General features: G+C 41.4%; 2 protein-coding genes across 3 annotated transcripts; one reads left to right on the top strand and one right to left on the bottom strand.

Annotated features, from left to right (window-relative positions):
• Nucleotides 1-1,010: 1,010 nt before the first annotated feature.
• Nucleotides 1,011-6,675, bottom strand: rpl9 (ribosomal protein L9). 2 transcript variants are annotated; one of them, XM_049572719.1, is made up of 7 exons: nt 6,513-6,675; nt 6,280-6,395; nt 5,593-5,688; nt 5,236-5,368; nt 3,740-3,820; nt 2,109-2,238; nt 1,011-1,169 (listed from the first exon to the last, which is right to left on the bottom strand). In XM_049572719.1, the coding sequence occupies exons 1-6, from the start codon at nt 6,607-6,609 to the stop codon at nt 2,132-2,134; spliced, it is 630 nt and encodes a 209-aa protein (XP_049428676.1). In that variant the 5' UTR covers nt 6,610-6,675; the 3' UTR covers nt 1,011-1,169; nt 2,109-2,131. The 2 variants fall into 2 exon arrangements, with proteins under 2 accessions (XP_049428676.1, XP_049428675.1); XM_049572718.1 differs by having other exon boundaries at nt 1,011-1,172.
• A 2,241-nt stretch (nt 6,676-8,916) lies between these two features.
• Nucleotides 8,917-17,175, top strand: lias (lipoic acid synthetase). Its single transcript, XM_049572710.1, has 11 exons — nt 8,917-9,073; nt 9,746-9,921; nt 11,881-11,974; nt 12,290-12,370; nt 13,122-13,278; nt 13,760-13,817; nt 13,913-14,041; nt 14,693-14,838; nt 14,921-14,991; nt 15,093-15,204; nt 16,321-17,175. Exons 1-11 carry the CDS (start codon nt 8,990-8,992, stop codon nt 16,380-16,382), a joined length of 1,170 nt encoding a protein of 389 aa, XP_049428667.1. The 5' UTR covers nt 8,917-8,989; the 3' UTR covers nt 16,383-17,175.
• Nucleotides 17,176-17,276: the final 101 nt, after the last annotated feature.

Consider the following 17,276-nt stretch of genomic DNA (forward strand, 5'->3'; position numbering starts at 1 on the left):
TTCTTCCATTGCTCCAGAGTCCAATCTTTATGCTCCCTAGCAAATTGAAGCCTTTTTTTCCGGTTAGCCTCACTGATTAGTGGTTTTCTTAAGGCTACACAGCTGTTCAGTCCCAATCCCTTGAGTTCCCTTCGCATTGTGCTTGTGGAAATGCTCTTTCTTTCACTATTAAACATAGCCCTGAGTTCTACTGTTTTTCTTCGATTTGATCTCATCAAACGTTTAAGTGATCGCTGATCACGATCATTGAGGATTTTTTTTCCGGCCACATTTCTTCCTCGAAGACGATGGGTCCCCACTATCCTTCCAGTTTTTAATAATGCGTTGGACAGTTCTTAACCCAATTTTAGTAGTTTCTGCAATCTCCTTAGATGTTTTCTCTGCTTGATGCATGCCAATGATTTGACCCTTCTCAAACAGACTAACATCTTTTCCACGACCACAGGATGTCTTTCGACATGGTTGTTCAGGAAATGAGAAGCAACTCATTGCACCAGTTGGGGTTAAATAACTTGCCAACTGAAAGATAATCGCCCATGCAGTAATTATCCAATAGGAGGCTCGTACCTATTTGTTTAGTTAAATCCAGGTGGCGACTTTTTTTTTGGCCAGGCAGTGTATAATCCAGTAGTATAAGGCATTCTAAACTGGGCTGTTCTTCATACATGTATACTTTTGGTGTTTTAGTATTTTGATGCCAATACTTTACTTTTACTGAAATAACTTCCTCAATATGTGACATTTAAAGTTAAGTGTTTTTATATTGCAGTCTTACAACTTGGTCTTACTTTTACTCACATTTGCCCATTGAGAATAGGGTTTTTACCCCCACCCAGATTTTATTTCATAAAATGCCTTCAGGACACACAGGAGAGTCACTGGTTTCGTTCCGAACAAAAGGCAACAGGCAGGATGAAATATGCATTTCAAATCTTGCCAAATTTATCTGCAAATGCAGTTTTAACTTATTGTGACATGTAGCCGAGTGAATCAAATAATCAGAGGACAGATTGATTGGAAAAGATGGTAGTTTTATTGGTCATAACAGGACACGGTGAACAATTATTCGGTCTTTTGCTCCACCACAGTGGTCTTCTCGCTGACGTAGATGCCGTCCAGGAACTTCCTGATGTCCTTCTTTCTGACCGTGGTGGCCTGTTGGATCAAGGCTGCTGAAAAGACAGAGCAGAGGGAAATTAAAGTTTTAATACCACAACATGTAGATTTACTAAGGCCTGAGATGATCTCTCTTGAAACAGGCATTTTTTTTTAAAGAAAATATCAAAATGATATTTAATAACTCAGACTCTACTTGCATGCTGTGGTTAGTGTTAAATGAAGACATTAAAGTGAAGTCAGTAAACAAATGAACCATCTGTAGCAATAAACACACGGCTAGGCAACAGTTAACACACTTTCACACTTTCAGTGGAACCGTATTTTGTGATATGAATATCTATAGTTTAAAGAACTGTGGTCCAAACGAACACAAAATTCCACAAAATTTAAACAATACGGATTGTGAACTTGCATGTTTGATATATGTCATTACATTGAAGTGGCAGACACAGACTCAAAGTGACTAACAACTGTAACAAGAACGAAAGATGTCAACATTTGGACGTGCATCGCTCCAAAAACAAAAAGCACATTTAGTACTACTACTGTTTTACTTATTTTAGAAACAAGAATCAAGTCCACACATCAGTTTGGATGAGAATTGGATTTTTTTGGATACTGGAAAATTATCATTTTAACATTTATAATTTCAGTTACCCTGGAGACATCTTATGCTCTTGGAAATCATTTGACTTCTTACAGACACAACGATTAATCATGAAAATAACCAGATTTGAAAAACAGTACTACCATATTATTTTTAAAATCACATCGCCCAGACCTGACTACACATAACTTTAAAATTAAACATATTTGCATTGTAAAAAATGAGCATAAAATTGCAGACATCCTGTAACAGAGGGAACTGAGCAATTAAAGAAAAGACCAAAATGTCTTTGTACCACCACCAAGACATCAGACAATGTAAGGAGCATGCAGAGAGAGAAAACAGATAGGCCATGAGGTCGGCTTCGACGGCAATGTCTAACCTCGACAAGTGCAGATGTAACTTTTACTGAGGTGGCTCCACTACTGTTCCTTTCTCAGACACGTAAATACCGTCCAAGAACTTTCTGATATCCTTATTTTTGACTGTGGTGGCCTGTTGGATCAGAGCAGCTGGAACAGAGAGAGGTTGGGATGGTGAGCAACACGTCACGTCACACACAGGATCACAACAATTACAGAGGAGGTTGGTGGGGAGAGATGGAGAGATCAGACTGAGGGAGGAGCACTGGGGAGATATGCAGTCAGGAAGTACTGAGAGACAGCTTTGGCTCTATATTTGACAGTTACAATGGAATATGAGGTTTTAATGTCAGTTTTTATTTAAGGGTGTTTACATCCATGTCAAATTAAAAGTGCATCTCTATAATGTTGCTATGACTTTTATCTGAGAGATGGCTGCTGGACCAAAGCTGTTTTCTACTTATTTTATGGATTAATGTGCTGTTGAAGCTCCTACAATGTTGAGTAAAACATATAAAACTGAAAGTTAGCAGTGTAACTGTTAAATAACAACTTCGATGTGCTAGAATACAGAGCCGAAAACCCCCCCCAAAAAAACAAAATATGTCATTCCTACTTACAAAAACTACTTTATACCAATAAAGAGTAGAGGAAGGGGGGATTACTGAGGAATGCAACGAACAATGAAAAGGCACTGAGTGAGAATCAAATCTAAACTGAGGTGCAGTGATAGTGTCTTTTGTACAATATGTTCCACTGTAGAGAATTCTCAACATTGTAAATAACTGCAGTCAGGTATATCTGAGGTTGTTTTTTTTTTTGCTAAAGCCAATTTATTTTTTGGTACATTTTTTTGACATTTATTTTTGCTTTTCCCTGGTAAAATAATGGTTAGTTTTGTTTCTTTGGAGCTCTAAAGGTATTCAAGTCAATTTTTGCTCACAACTCGGCACATATGTAACCTTTAACAGGGGGCTTGTAAGATGATTTTGCTTCATTATAAACTGCAACAAGCCAATAAAGTTTGGGAATCCCAGACTCCAGTCATCTTTGCCACCAAATACTGTACTATCATAATACTGTAAATCAGAAACCAGTTCATTGATTAACTAATGAACTTGCTTTGGTGTTTTGGTGCATTGACAAATAGATACAAAAACTAAAAAATAAATAAAGTTTAAGTAGTGTAAGTTTGTGTATATCTAAAATGAAAGTTTATTGAAACGTGTGCTGGACTCCACTGAATTTTGCCATATACATCTGACTGCAATTTCCAACATCACAACATCCTTCAATGATAAAACTATCAGTGCACCTCAAATAGTAATGAGGAACTGTATACTTTGACAGTTCAGGGGAATATTCTGTTTGTTCTGTAGAATGAGAGGGCTATACATGAAAACAGGATTTGACAGGATCAACTACAACACCACTGGACTGATACAAACTAGCTGCACAGAAATGTCCACAGCTCATGAAATAATGGCAAACAACATCTTAGCCAAGGGAGACTTAGCCATGAAGCAGAGTGGATGGGTTCAAAAATGGGCAAGGATCAGCAGTAGTGTTATGAATCCTTCTGGTCCCATGTGGAGAAAAAACAAAACACTGCAGTATAGAACAGCTGTAAAGAAAACAGCAGACAGCATACCTGAGTTTGACACCAGCTCAATGTCGTTACCCTCCAGCACCAGCTCGTCCTTCTGGGCAGCTGAGACAGCACAGTTCACACCTGGGAGACGGAGGGGACAACATGGCAAAATTAGTTTTACTATTCAGAATGGGATAAAATTACTATCATGCATTATGAAATCAAATACACCAGGTGGTATAAAACAGACTCCAGTGCAAGATAAAGTTCACCACAATGCCTCTCATTCACTAACAGCTGCTGTGCAAGGCAGGCGAAGCAGTCTGAGGTTCAGCATTTTGCTTAATGGCGAAATATCATCGCCTCCATGCTCTTTTCTTTCCCTGCTGTATGTGAAACACCATCTGAGTGATGACTCTTAAAGTTGACATTTCCTTACATCGGATGGTAAAAGGCGCAGCGCTGTATATTTCACAAATCGAGCAGCTCATTTCACTGTTAAACTGGAGCCACAGATGGATTCTGAGCCAGTTAACTTGAAACGTGTCTTTGGACAGGATTCACCTTAGTAACGATACCATTACGAGTTCGAGGATTCTCAAGATTAACAATGTTAACATTGACATCAATGGCACCGCCATTTGTGCTATTCTTTTCAGGTCCATATTTATACGCCTTCAACTTCACATCATTGAAACTTGTCTATATATGCTAGCGAGAGAAGCTACAACAGCAGAGGGAGATTGTAGCTTTGTAGAGAGAGGAAGAGAGTGAACACCAGGTGTGTTGTCCAGAGCGTAAGTCCTTCAAACGCAGCGTTCCGATCAGTCCTCCCACATTTCACACCAATTCAAACACTGACTGAAATTCACTAGACATTGCTATAAATGTATACAGGAACTTCCTGCATTATAATAACTAGATTTGCAGGAATCGATGAAATGATGCACAATCCGTACTGAAATTCAGATCCTGTTTTCTGAGCTGTAGTTTATTAATACTTGCCTGTTGGCATTTATCAAATGTTATGAATAGCTGTATTTCACTCTCACTTTTGTCAAAGTCACAGAACACAGCCCTGGAAGTGACTGGCAAACAAGACAAAGACAGGCATACCAAGAGATGCACTGCAAACGAGTACATCAACTAAGCATTAGTTATACGAGAGAACTTGAGAAGACAAGTTTACCTAATTGCTGAGATAGACCTGGCTAGGCAAGACAGTGACACCCGCTTGACATGAGCTCGAGGGGGGGCCCTTGCATAGTGAGCGTACAGGGCTGATCACGTCAGCCTGGTTTCTAAATCAGTTGCCATTCAACATGAGCCATACAGTGCAGAGAAAGAGTGTTGTGTTCACACACAAACTTTTTAGCATTTGTTGCTGTGTCAGCCATAGTGCAGCAAGACTACAATAAACCACGTAATCAGTGATTTGATTTATCCTCAATTCACACAAGTCACCCGCATTGATGTGAAAAAAGCCACAGTACTGAAAAGCTAACCGTTTGCTTCCCTGCTCATAACTATAATACTGCTATGACTTGCAGACTCACCAGCCCTCATTCGGACACGGCGGATGTACTTCTCTCCCAGGAAGTTCCTGATCTCCACCAGAGTTCCACTCTCCTGAATGACGACGTTGATGGGGAAATGGGCGTACACGGAACGCATTTTGTACCGGAAACCCTGCAGTCAGACAGAAGAGAGAGAAGCATTGAGCCGAACCGTGGAGGCAAACAAAATGTTCTAACAATACCCAGCCACACGGAACAAAACCATGACTACAAAACACACTAATCCCACCATGATGGCTGGCACAGAGCTATCACAGCAGTTTGACATCAATACAATAAGCCTTTGTCAAGAACTCTGACAGCATCAAACTGCGACAAATAGAACTGTACTCTCACCAAAGTGACTCCTTTAATCATGTTCTGGACGTGGCTGCAGATGGTGCGGACTGTGGCCAGCTCCTTCCTGTTTCCCCACCATTTATCCACACGAAGCTGAGGAAGACATCACTTTCATCAAGCTACTACTGTGTTTCAATAATACAGGTTGCTTCCTTCAGGGTTATTCCTGTTTAATATACTACAGAATACAGCCCAATTTGTGACAGAACTCCAACGCTAGGTTTTTAACATCAAACCCTAACTTTGGGCCAAAGCTGCTGCAATGGCTTACCTTATTTTTATTCAAATTCAGCAAAAAAAAACAACACAGCACTAAGGTGCCCTTGTTTTATTGTTGTATTGTTTTTTCCCCTGACTTCCCTGTGATGGTAACAGCAATATTCTATGACTCTACAAATGCCCCATGTTCTGATTAGGCTACAATCAACAAGATAAGGAGTTATTTATATCTTTCAAACATCTACATAACATGGTAACAAACTACATAACAATGGAAGACAGATGACTGCTTTGTGAATCAGATTGATTATTATAAATTTACCATAGATCATTGTGGTAATGATTCAAGCACATCGCCCAGCCGTGTTTATACTTGCCTTAACATTGCTGGTGTAGCACAAAAGTGTTAATGGCAGTATTGTTTAAAGTAAACTGCGTTTTGCCTCATTTGAGGCTCTTCCTTACCTTCTTCTGTTTCTTGCCCAGCAGACTGAGCTCCAGGTTGATGTGGTTGAACTCCCTGACGAGTTTCCCACGGGGCCCCTTGACTATCACTGTCCGCCCCTTCAACCTCACCTCGACTGCAAAGAAACACACAACCACACACAAGGTTAAGAAGCTGAACTCCACACAGGTTACAGGTTTAAACACGGGAAATACAGAATAATCATGATACTGTACAGACAACAGTTTCATACCATTGTCGGGGATGTCGACGGTCTGACTGCTGAGAATGGTCTTCATTCTGTAAAGACAGACACAGTGTGTGTTTAATGCTCTGAAGCTTGTCTGCATCCCTTGTGATGTGTGACAGCTTTACTTTACAAATCTATGACTGTTGGTTCTGCAGTTCAGGTTAGTTACAGTTACACCGGGCTGACCTGACATGTTGTCCATGACACAACTACAAAATAATGTTTGATGTTACATTTTAACACGATTCTAAGCAAGACGTGGCCACTGTTAAACTCAATGTCCATCATCTGCAACTACCCACAGACACACTGCGTTACCTCAACTAGCATTAGCGCTAATGCTAACGGACATTAGGAAGTGACACCGGCTTTACCCATGCGTACCGTCGTAGATGTACAACTCAGAAACTTCGAATTGAGCGTTATTAAAAGCTGAACTACACAAAACTATCTTTTAACAATAATATTGTTAAACCCGCTGCGGCCCTAAACTGACAGAGCTAACGTTACGACGTCAGGCCTCAGACACAGTGGAGCCTGAAAAACAACTAACATATTTCTCAACAAACCTAATATAAAGGCAAAATACAGCTTATGTAGTGTAACACAATACTGTCCACATCTGGTGATTCAAAATGAAGCCAAAAACATGTTTAATTCGCACAGATGGAGTTAGATGAAACTCCAGGAGGAAATTTTCAGCTATCCTCACCTCGCCGGTAGCAGAGGAAAGGAGGACGGAAGGACGTCACGACGCAATTGTAGAGCACGTACGTTTCATCATCAGGCATTACAAGACGATCGAGGAGCGTCATGATTGATTTCGTCAGTTGTCATTGTACAGAAATGTAGCAATTACAAAAATACATTGGCTGTCAATTATTATTTAAAAAATACAGGCCATCATACAGACGCTGTTTTACTGTCTAGATATTAGTAACAGTTATTCCAGTTTCGCCGTGCTGCGTTCATGACAGGGAAGGACGTCACGACGCAATTGTAGAGCACGTACGTTTCATCATCAGGCATTACAAGACGATCGAGGAGCGTCATGATTGATTTCGTCAGTTGTCATTGTACAGAAATGTAGCAATTACAAAAATACATTGGCTGTCAATTATTATTTAAAAAATACAGGCCATCATACAGACGCTGTTTTACTGTCTAGATATTAGTAACAGTTATTCCAGTTTCGCCGTGCTGCGTTCATGACAGTTTGTAAAGACCAGCTGTTTAGGGGAAGAAACCCGTCTAATGAGCTGTCTACATTTTACTTTCGAATCGAAGATACCGCAAATATCAGTCAGTGAAAACAAACTATAGGAGTGTCAACAAACGGGTGGCACAGTGGCTCCAAAGTTACCAAATTAAATTCAGTTTGATCACTGATATAAGCAGTGGTGGAAATGGAGTGTACACATTAGAGGCAATTATTCTTCTTTTCACTGCACGACATTTGTCTTACAGCTGTAGTTACTTTGCAGATTCAGATTAACAATACAAATATAATTAATAACTAAATTATGATATACTATATTAATAAGGACTTAATGCTCCTCTGAGGGAAATTCTCAAGCTACCACGCAGTATGTAAAATAATATCAAATGTATATAAATAAAATTAGCTCCATCTTTACCATCTGCAGCATTAATGCAATTAAAACATCAATGCATCAATGATTATAATCCAATAAAATAATATATATTATTCTGAAATTAGCTATTTTGCATAACGAGTAGTTTTACTTTTGATACTACAGGTATACTTTGATGCTAATAATACTTTTGTACTTTTACTCAAGGAACATTTTCGCTGGACTTTTACCTGTAAAATAATATTCTGCAGTGTGGTATTACTACTTTAACTTAAGTAGACGATTTGAGTACTTCTTTCACCACTGGATATCACAGATTTAGCTCATTAAAAAAGGGGATTTGAAACTATTAGTATTTTTTCATGGCAACGACAAATTGCCAATTGTTTCTGTTGTTAAATAAGTTTAGTATTTAGTTAAATCGGTTGCCTAGTTTTGTTTTGTTACATCTGCAACTTTTGTTAAATATATATTCAATAAGAATACTGCATTGCACATTCTCTGTACAGTGAACTTTACACCTTCCCTGATCAATATTTGTCAACCTCCTGTACAGAACTGTACAGATCTCTTATTTAAAACAAGTATATTGTACACATTTGTCACAGTATTTTTATATCATATTTTTCATATTTTAATGTAACTTTTCGATTCTATATTTACGTTTTTAATTTTGCAGTATTTTGCTTTTATCTTATTTCCTCTCACTGTATGCACCAAACGCCAAGACAAATTACTTCTAAGTTAAAACCCTATTACACATTTAACCCTATTCTAAATGCCCTTTCTTCCTACTTTGCGTACATCAAGGGAACGCAGCAGCAGACCAAAGCAGCCGCTCGTCGAGTCTTGTTGTGCAATGACAGTCTCCTGCTAGCTAAAGTCATGGCACTGATCAAACAGAGTTGTTGTGTCGCCGGCCGTTTTTCCACAAACCACCTGTGGTTGAGTCCCAGGTGTGTCCCACATGTGAGTACTTCCACAGCTCCAATACTCTTCATCTATAACAAACATAGTGACGGTGTGGCTGCTTTGCTAACGGCTCCTGTGGGTTGTGTCTGACCACGGGCCCTAAAGTACGTATGTTTTGTAACTCAGCTGTAGAGACAGTAACTTTAATCCTGGCTATAAGCTCCCAGATGAGTGCTTTGTGTGTGATTGCTCAATGAGACTGTGTAAAACAGTGACACCAGGACACTGGTGGAAAGTAGATTTACTCAAGTATTGTTCTACAGTAAGAAATCGAGGAACTTTCCTTGAGTATTTCCATTTTAAGCTGTAAACTGTGTACCTCTACTCCACTACATCACATTGTTTGTTACTCCACTACATTTGTCCTACAGCTTTAGTTACTCTACAGATTACTATTTGTCAGTCCCTTCCTGTCCAGTGGGAACTATGCATCTCCAAATATAGTGATTTTGATTTTGTACAGTATGTTTGTGATGAATTAAAGGATGAAGTGTTTCTTCATGGCGTTAGAAAAGTCTACTACTCTTTAACTAAGTAAACTCTTAGAAAAACCCACTTGGATTAGCTGGGCTGTCATAAAGCTGAAAACAGAACACAAACACAACAAGCCTGAATGCACTGAATCTGTCAGCTCTGCACCTGAGCTAACCCTCAGTCCTCCCTCTGCAGGTTTACACCGGCAGTCTGACAACTGCGGCGAAATCCTCCCCAGACGGGGCGAACAGAAAGAAGCAGCTTCTGAGTGATGACGGGCCTGATCTAGGAGACTTCATTTCAGGGGATTTATCGGAGAAAAGCAAGTGGGCTGAGTACAGAGGGACCCTGAAGAGGGAGAAGGGAGAGAGGTGAGACAGCAGAGATGCTGCTGCTGTGGTCAGCAGTAGCGAGAATGTGTTTGAGTGTTATCAGAGGGGTTCAAAGACCAGATCAGACCATATCTTATCTGCCAGACTGTGTTGAGCTGAATCAGCTTGAGGTCTAAGTGTCCTTGCTGTCATACCTTTAAGGGGAATTGTTCAAGGTGGCATGCTACCCAGATAGATCCTCATACACCTTGTCTGACATTTTGCTGTGTGAAATAGCACTTCTGCTCATTTGAATCAACGACCAGTGAAATCAATCATTTATTTGTCACATGAAATTGCAAGTACAACTCCAGAGAAATGAGATCCTGTCAGCTCCTTTAACTTGTGCATTGCAGTGTAGTCCTTTTTTTGCCTCTCTTTGTAGGCTGCTGCTTTATTAATGTTTCCAGATTGCCCACAGCATGTGTGTTTATGACCATGTGGATTCCATTCCATATTCATCCGCTTATCCCAGGCTGGGTCGTAGGGGGGCAGCAGGCTGAGCAAAGTACTCCAGATGTCCCTCTCCCCAGCAACACTTTCCAGCTCCTCCTGGGGGGATTCTGAGGTGTTCCCCGGCCAGACGAGATACATAATCTCTCCAGTGTGTTCTGGGTCTGCCCCGGGGCCTCCTACCAGTTGGACGTGCCCGGAACTCCTCTAATGGGAGGCGCCCAGGAGGCATCCTGATCAGATGCCCGAACAACCTCAGGTGGCCCCTTTCGATGTGAAGGAACAGCGGCTCTACTCCGAGCTCCCTCTGGATGTCCGAGCTCCTTACCCTATCTCTAAGGCTGAGCCCAGCCACTCTTCAGAGGAAACTCACTTCAGTAGCTTTTATCTGCAGTCTCATTCATTCGGTCACTATCCAAAGCTCGTGACCATAGTCAAGGGTTGGGACGTAGATGAACCAGTAAATCGAAAGCTTTTTCTTCTGGCTCAGCTTCTTCACCACGATGGTCTGGCACAGCGCCTGCATCACTGTAGACACCACACCAAACTGTCGATCCATCTCACGCGCCATTCTACCCTTACTCATAAACAAGACCCCAAGATACTTGTACTCCTTCGCTTTTGGCAGTAACTCACTCCCCACCTGGAGGAAGCAATCCACCAATTTCCGTCAGAGAATCATGGTTGCAGATTTGGAGGTGCTGACTCTTACTTCGACTGCTTCACACTTGTCTACAAACCGCCCCACTGCATGCTGGAGGTCATGTTGTGATAAGGCCAACAGAACCACATCATCTACAAAAAGCAGAGACGCAATTGTGAGGTCACCAAATCAAACCCCTTCCTCCCTCCCTCTGTGCCTTTATATCTGTTCTGTTTGTTTGTGGTATCATGGATGGCTCTGGTAATCCATAGTTTCTAGTTGCGGGATGTTTAAACTAAAGTTTTAGGTACAGTTGCTTTTGTTGTATTAAAAATTAAATCCACCACAGACTGCATTCATTGATGGCATCGGTGATGTCGATAATGCTGTCCTGGAACGTGCTCCAGACTCTGACTGGCTCCATGTTTGCATCACTGAGGGGATGCTTTGTAGTTTGTTTCCCATCTTGACCTCAACAAGACAGCCGCATGGTCGCCCCTCCTGTGCTGCAGCCATAAAGCACACACCTCCACTTCCTCTCTCACCAGAGTTGTCTGCTCTGTCAGATCTGCATAAAGAAAAAGATCCTCCTGGTTGAATTGTGCAGTCCAGGATATAGTCAAGTTTTGGTGATTCAGAGGATATTACAATTCATGATATCTTGTTGGAAACTGAGGTCGTTCCATTTATTATTCAACACCTGTACATTGGCTAGCAGGATGCTAGTTCAGCTCGTGCCCATCTTCTTCATCTTTCCTCGATGTTTTACCGATGTTTATCTGACATACACAGTGATAGAAAATTGTATCCACATTATCCTCACCTGTGTTCAGTGAATGGCTCTGCTGTTGTTTTTGTGACAGGCTGCGGCTTCCTCCTTGGCTGAAGACAGAGATCCCCATTGGGAAAAACTACAACAGGCTGAAGAACACACTGAGAGACCTCAACCTGCACACAGTAGGTTGTTTAGACAGGCGAGGAGTTAAAGGGATGGTCTGTATAAGTGGGTGCAGCAATGTAACAAATGCAGATACTTCAAATTGGTGAAGGATACCCATACTCAAAAATAATTAACAAAATTCTTGGCTCAGTTATATCCTTTAAAACACAAGGGTCCAAGCGATATAGTGAGTTTTATCGTGGTAAATCTACTTGCCTTTCAAATACAAAACATATTTCTTAAATTGCAAACTTAAATGGCTTTTACATCAGGATCTATCTATATACAAAATACCTGGTAAGTACAAGTCAGCTCTGTGTGTTTTGTCTCAGGTGTGTGAGGAGGCCCGGTGTCCTAACATTGGGGAATGCTGGGGAGGAGGAGAGTACGCTACAGCCACAGCCACCATCATGGTAAGTGTCCTGGCGCAGTGTTACTCTGTGGTGCAACCGAGTTTTACCGACACTTATAGAAAACATTATAAAAACGCATCTCTGTACATCCAGTCTCTTATTTTCCAATGAAGTAAAAGTAAATCTTATGTATTGCTTAATGGATAACTTTATAGATAGAGGTAAAATTCAAAATCCTGCCTTTTAGGACTGGGTATTGGTACTTGATACCCAGTAACAAGTAGTATCAAAATCTCTCCAGTCAAACAATACCTGCCTTCAGTCCTCTTTGCGCTTGGCGTCTGATCCCGCACCCTCCCAACGCCCTGCAGGATCAGCCGCTCTCCTCCCAGTTGACAACATCTGCCCGGATAGCACCAGCTAACACAGCAGCAGTGGCTGGCATCAATCCAAGCCGTTGACTGGTCACAATAAACTCACAAGTTGACGACTGTTAGGCAAGGTTAGCCATGTGATGCTAATAGTTAGCCCTATCACTGTTATTGTGCAGCCGGGTGGACTCTGACCACTGTCAGTGGCACGGAGCTCACACGCCTGCAGCAGCAGCAGCTATAACCCATACAGGCTGTGGTGTGGTTAATTTGAGTGCAGTGCATTTGACATTTATATTATGAGTATCGAATGAAATACTATATTGGTACTGGTATCACTTCAAGGGTGCTGGAATTGGTATTGGTATCTGTATGGATTATTTGCTCCAGTCATATGAGATACGTATAACTTAACGTTTTTCCCCTCTATTTGTACGCAGCTGATGGGAGACACATGTACCCGTGGATGCAGGTTCTGCTCCATAAAGACAGCCCGTCGCCCTCCACCTCTGGACCCAGACGAGCCCTACAATACAGCAAAGGCCATCGATGCCTGGGGGCTGGACTACGTGGTTCTCACCTCAGTCGACAGAGATGGTAATGGTTTCCTAACTCAGTGTATCTACCGGATTCTTTCCAGGTGTGACTTTACACCAGTGCTAGCAATGAAGCTCTGATTTTTACAAGGAGAAATGGAACCTCTCTCATTTACTCACTTAAAAAAACCACACACACTGTGAGGAACAGGCCGTGTAAGCTTCAGCAAAAGTCTGTCAGAATTAAAACCATTGCACAACTCTTTCCCAACATATGCTTTGTTCCCCAAATGTTCCTGGCTATCACTGTCCTTATCACGACAGAGTGTGTGCTCGTTTCTGTTTAATTTTGCTTTGAATATATCAGTTACATGACTTATAAATCAACGGACATTTTCAGAATAGTATTAGTCATACAGAACATGTCCTCTGAATGGATTTAAAAAGGTGAACAAATTATATAAATGTCCACAAACTAACTTTTCAAAAATATTAGCCAGCGGTTTTGTCAGTCATGTCTGTAAATCCACATTTTCTTGCAGATATTGCTGATGGAGGCGCAGAGCACTTTGCTAAGACCGTCTCCAACCTGAAGGAAAGGTATAATCTCTTTCCCCTTTTGGATCCATTGGGTGTTTGTATCCTAATATCTGTGCAAAATGAACGTAAAAGCACATTTGTCATCCTCATCTCAGGAACTCTCAGATCCTGGTTGAATGTCTGACCCCTGATTTTCGCGGTGACCTGGCAGCAGTAGAGAAGATCGCCCTGTCAGGGTTGGATGTATATGCCCACAATGTGGAGACGGTGCGAGAGCTGCAAAGGTACTGACTGAACCTCAACATGTTACCTCTATTTGAAAAGCTTCTTTATGTAATGGCTGTAATTTTATTTATGAGAGGGTAAATACTCAGAGCTGGAAGCTGAGCAGCTGGTTTCTCTTTCATCATTTAAGGTATACGTTGCCCATTTTCAGCCAGCTTTGTATCATAACAATGTGGATAGTATGTGTGAATGAACAATGGTAAACTGCTCTTCATCTAGCCAGTGCCCAGATCTCCCTGCTGACATGGTAGCTGTAGGGCTGTTGCATGAACTGCAGATTGCATTTCCTTATTTTTGTATAGCTTTTGGGGTAAAACTAGGCAGTGCTCCTAAAAGCCAGGTAATACAGTATTTTCACTGTTCTTCACAATTTAAATGTTGGTTACAACTCTGCCACAAGAGGGCAGTCAGCCACAGGCAGGAGGACAGTAATACACACACTGACCAGCAGGGGGCACATCAGAGACTATTCTGTCAGTATAAATACTAAATGAACTGCAGAAGTGTCAAACATAGGAAAGACACACAGTACAAGTGTTTCATTGTTAATGGTAATCTGGGTATATATTTCCAGTATAGGGGTATATAGTTACCTTTTTGATCATGTATTTCAGTTGCTCACGATGTCCATCTGTCCCATCTGTTTGCAGGTTCGTGCGTGACCCCAGAGCGAACTTTGACCAGTCTTTGAGTGTCCTGAAGCACGCTAAAAAGGTTAAACCCACTGTGCTCACCAAGACTTCCATCATGCTGGGACTGGGCGAGACTGACCAACAGATACACAACACCTTGACTGGTATGTACTCATAGACATACTCCCAAAACGTTGATGCAAAGTGTAACAATTCCCTGACCACGCTGTTCTGGTGATGTTGCAGAGCTGCGAGAGGCAGGAGTGGACTGTCTAACACTGGGCCAGTACATGCAACCCACTAAACGTCACCTAAAAGTAAGCACATTATCCTTTTCCTTTCATTAAGGCTCAGCACTGCAAGAACAATGCACATTTTGGTAAAGTATTGCACATTTTGACTGTGTGTTTGGGTTTAGGTGGAGGAATATGTCACTCCAGAGAAGTTTGCCCACTGGGAGAAAGTTGGGAATGAAATGGGCTTCATTTACACAGCCAGTGGGCCACTGGTGCGATCCTCATACAAAGCAGGTGAGAAACACACTCTATCTCGTACAGTTTTAACAAGCACATGTTACGGATAGTTCAGTTTACTCCAGTGACATACAGGAGGACTCCTGATTCTACTTCACTTTTGTATTTTTCAACTTGGACCCCTTTTCCCATGTTTTTGTGTCTAAGTGACTAATGAGAACAACAGTTTTTGAAATTAGTCCAGCATTGAGTGAGAGGGCTGCAGCCGGCAGCAATGAAACAGGCTGCAGTGTAACCACTTAGGGCATGTTCGCACCGTCAGTTTACGTCCATTAAAAGTGCTTATTTTTGCCATTGACAGGCTCAGATTGTCAATTTAAGTGGCTGACAACATTTTGGAAAGGATCCCCACTGAGACAGAACTTTCTGATAAACAGTAAGATCCTTTTAATCAGAAACAGCCCTGAAATCACTGTCGTCAAACCCACCAGACTCCATTTAAATAAACAGTAATCACTGGAAATCACACTTTAGTCAAAGCCGACAGAAACAAAACAAATCTCACAGAAAGTATCTTGGTTTATTTTTCCACTGTTCCAACAATCAGCAATTCTTGTGTGGTTGAAATAAACCCTTAATGTACTCAGTTAGATGTGCAAACATGCTGGCTGTATACATGCTAACATGACTGTTTATTTGAATGGAGTCTGGTGGCGTTGGCGGTAATGATTTCTGGGCTATTTCCTATTAAATAAACAGGATCTTACTCTTTAACAAGAAGGTCTGTCTGTGGAGGGATCCTTTCCATGATGTGGTCAGACACTCATAATATCAATGAGCCCTTTCACTCATTCATTTTTTGTTCATTCATTACTTTTAACAACTTATCCTGTTAAGGGTCATAAGGGGGTGCTGGAGCCTATCCCAGCTGACACTGGGGGAGAGGCAGGGTACAAACCTGACTGGTCTCCAGACTGTCACAGGGCAATTAAGAATCACCAATTAACCTGCATGTCTTTGGACTGTGCGAGGAAGCTGGAGTACACGCAGAAAACTCCTGCTGATAAAGGGAGAACATCAAAACTCCACACAGTTAGCCCTGGCCGGCCGGTGGGTTTGAATCCAGAACCCCCGTCAGATAATTTATATGTATATATTTTTTTCTCTTTACAGGCGAATTCTTCCTGAAGAATCTACTGCAGAAGAGAAAAGCAGAAGTCACTATAGCAGAATGATAATTCCTCCATTAGCAGCTTCTAATGGCTTTCTCCGTTTAGTCCTGTCCCTGCCTATAACTACACATTCACAGTGACAAAATCAGCTTTACTCCTGCCGCACCATGATGCATCATTGTACGCTGTAGCACAGCAAACATTTTTAGTATATATCAGTAGTAACATCTCGGGTCAAAGAAGGCGGCAGGTGGCATCAAATCAGAGCACAGAAGTGACATTAAGAAGATCTCATGTAAGTTCAGGGACCATTCTGTTCCTTTTGATTGCACTGTTCACCTGTGCGAACCCAGAGGTCTATCATTTTAAGGAGAGGGACATCAAAGAGAACAAGCAGCAGTTATTGGCCTGCAGACATGTAGATAACCTGGGCACAGACTGTCTATGTACCCCTGCCAGGAGAAAATACAACCCGCTGTTTGCAGTAGCTGTAATTTACCTCTGCACCTCAGGGGCCCCTAAATCACATCCATCACAAACTCCCTCCCCTCAGGGGCCCTGACTTCAGCTAAAGGGCGACTGACCTTTAACACCAAGCTCTGTTTATATGCTCTTTGATGTCTGCCGCTGCAGGACTGATGGTTAACTGAGGTTAGAGGATTTTTTGGTCTGAGGGTTCCCGCAGCAACACTGTTTTAAATGTCTGTCACATTGGAAAAAGTATGAGATAACCCTAAATTGGCTTTTTGTCAGGTACAATACAGGTACTTTGATATCTGTATCTGGGAAAAAAAGCCAACTATTTGGGCTCAAAACTACTTTTTCTAACATAATAAAATTGTTGTACACCTGGAAAGATGTGTGTTCATTCTGTAAACTGATTGTTTAGACAAAACATATCCTTAACATGTGTATTTATATTTAAAGAATTAAAACAGTTCACATTTGCTGATTTTA

This window comes from Epinephelus fuscoguttatus, linkage group LG3 (assembly GCF_011397635.1).
Source record: "Epinephelus fuscoguttatus linkage group LG3, E.fuscoguttatus.final_Chr_v1".
Taxonomy (NCBI): Eukaryota; Metazoa; Chordata; class Actinopteri; order Perciformes; family Serranidae; genus Epinephelus; species Epinephelus fuscoguttatus.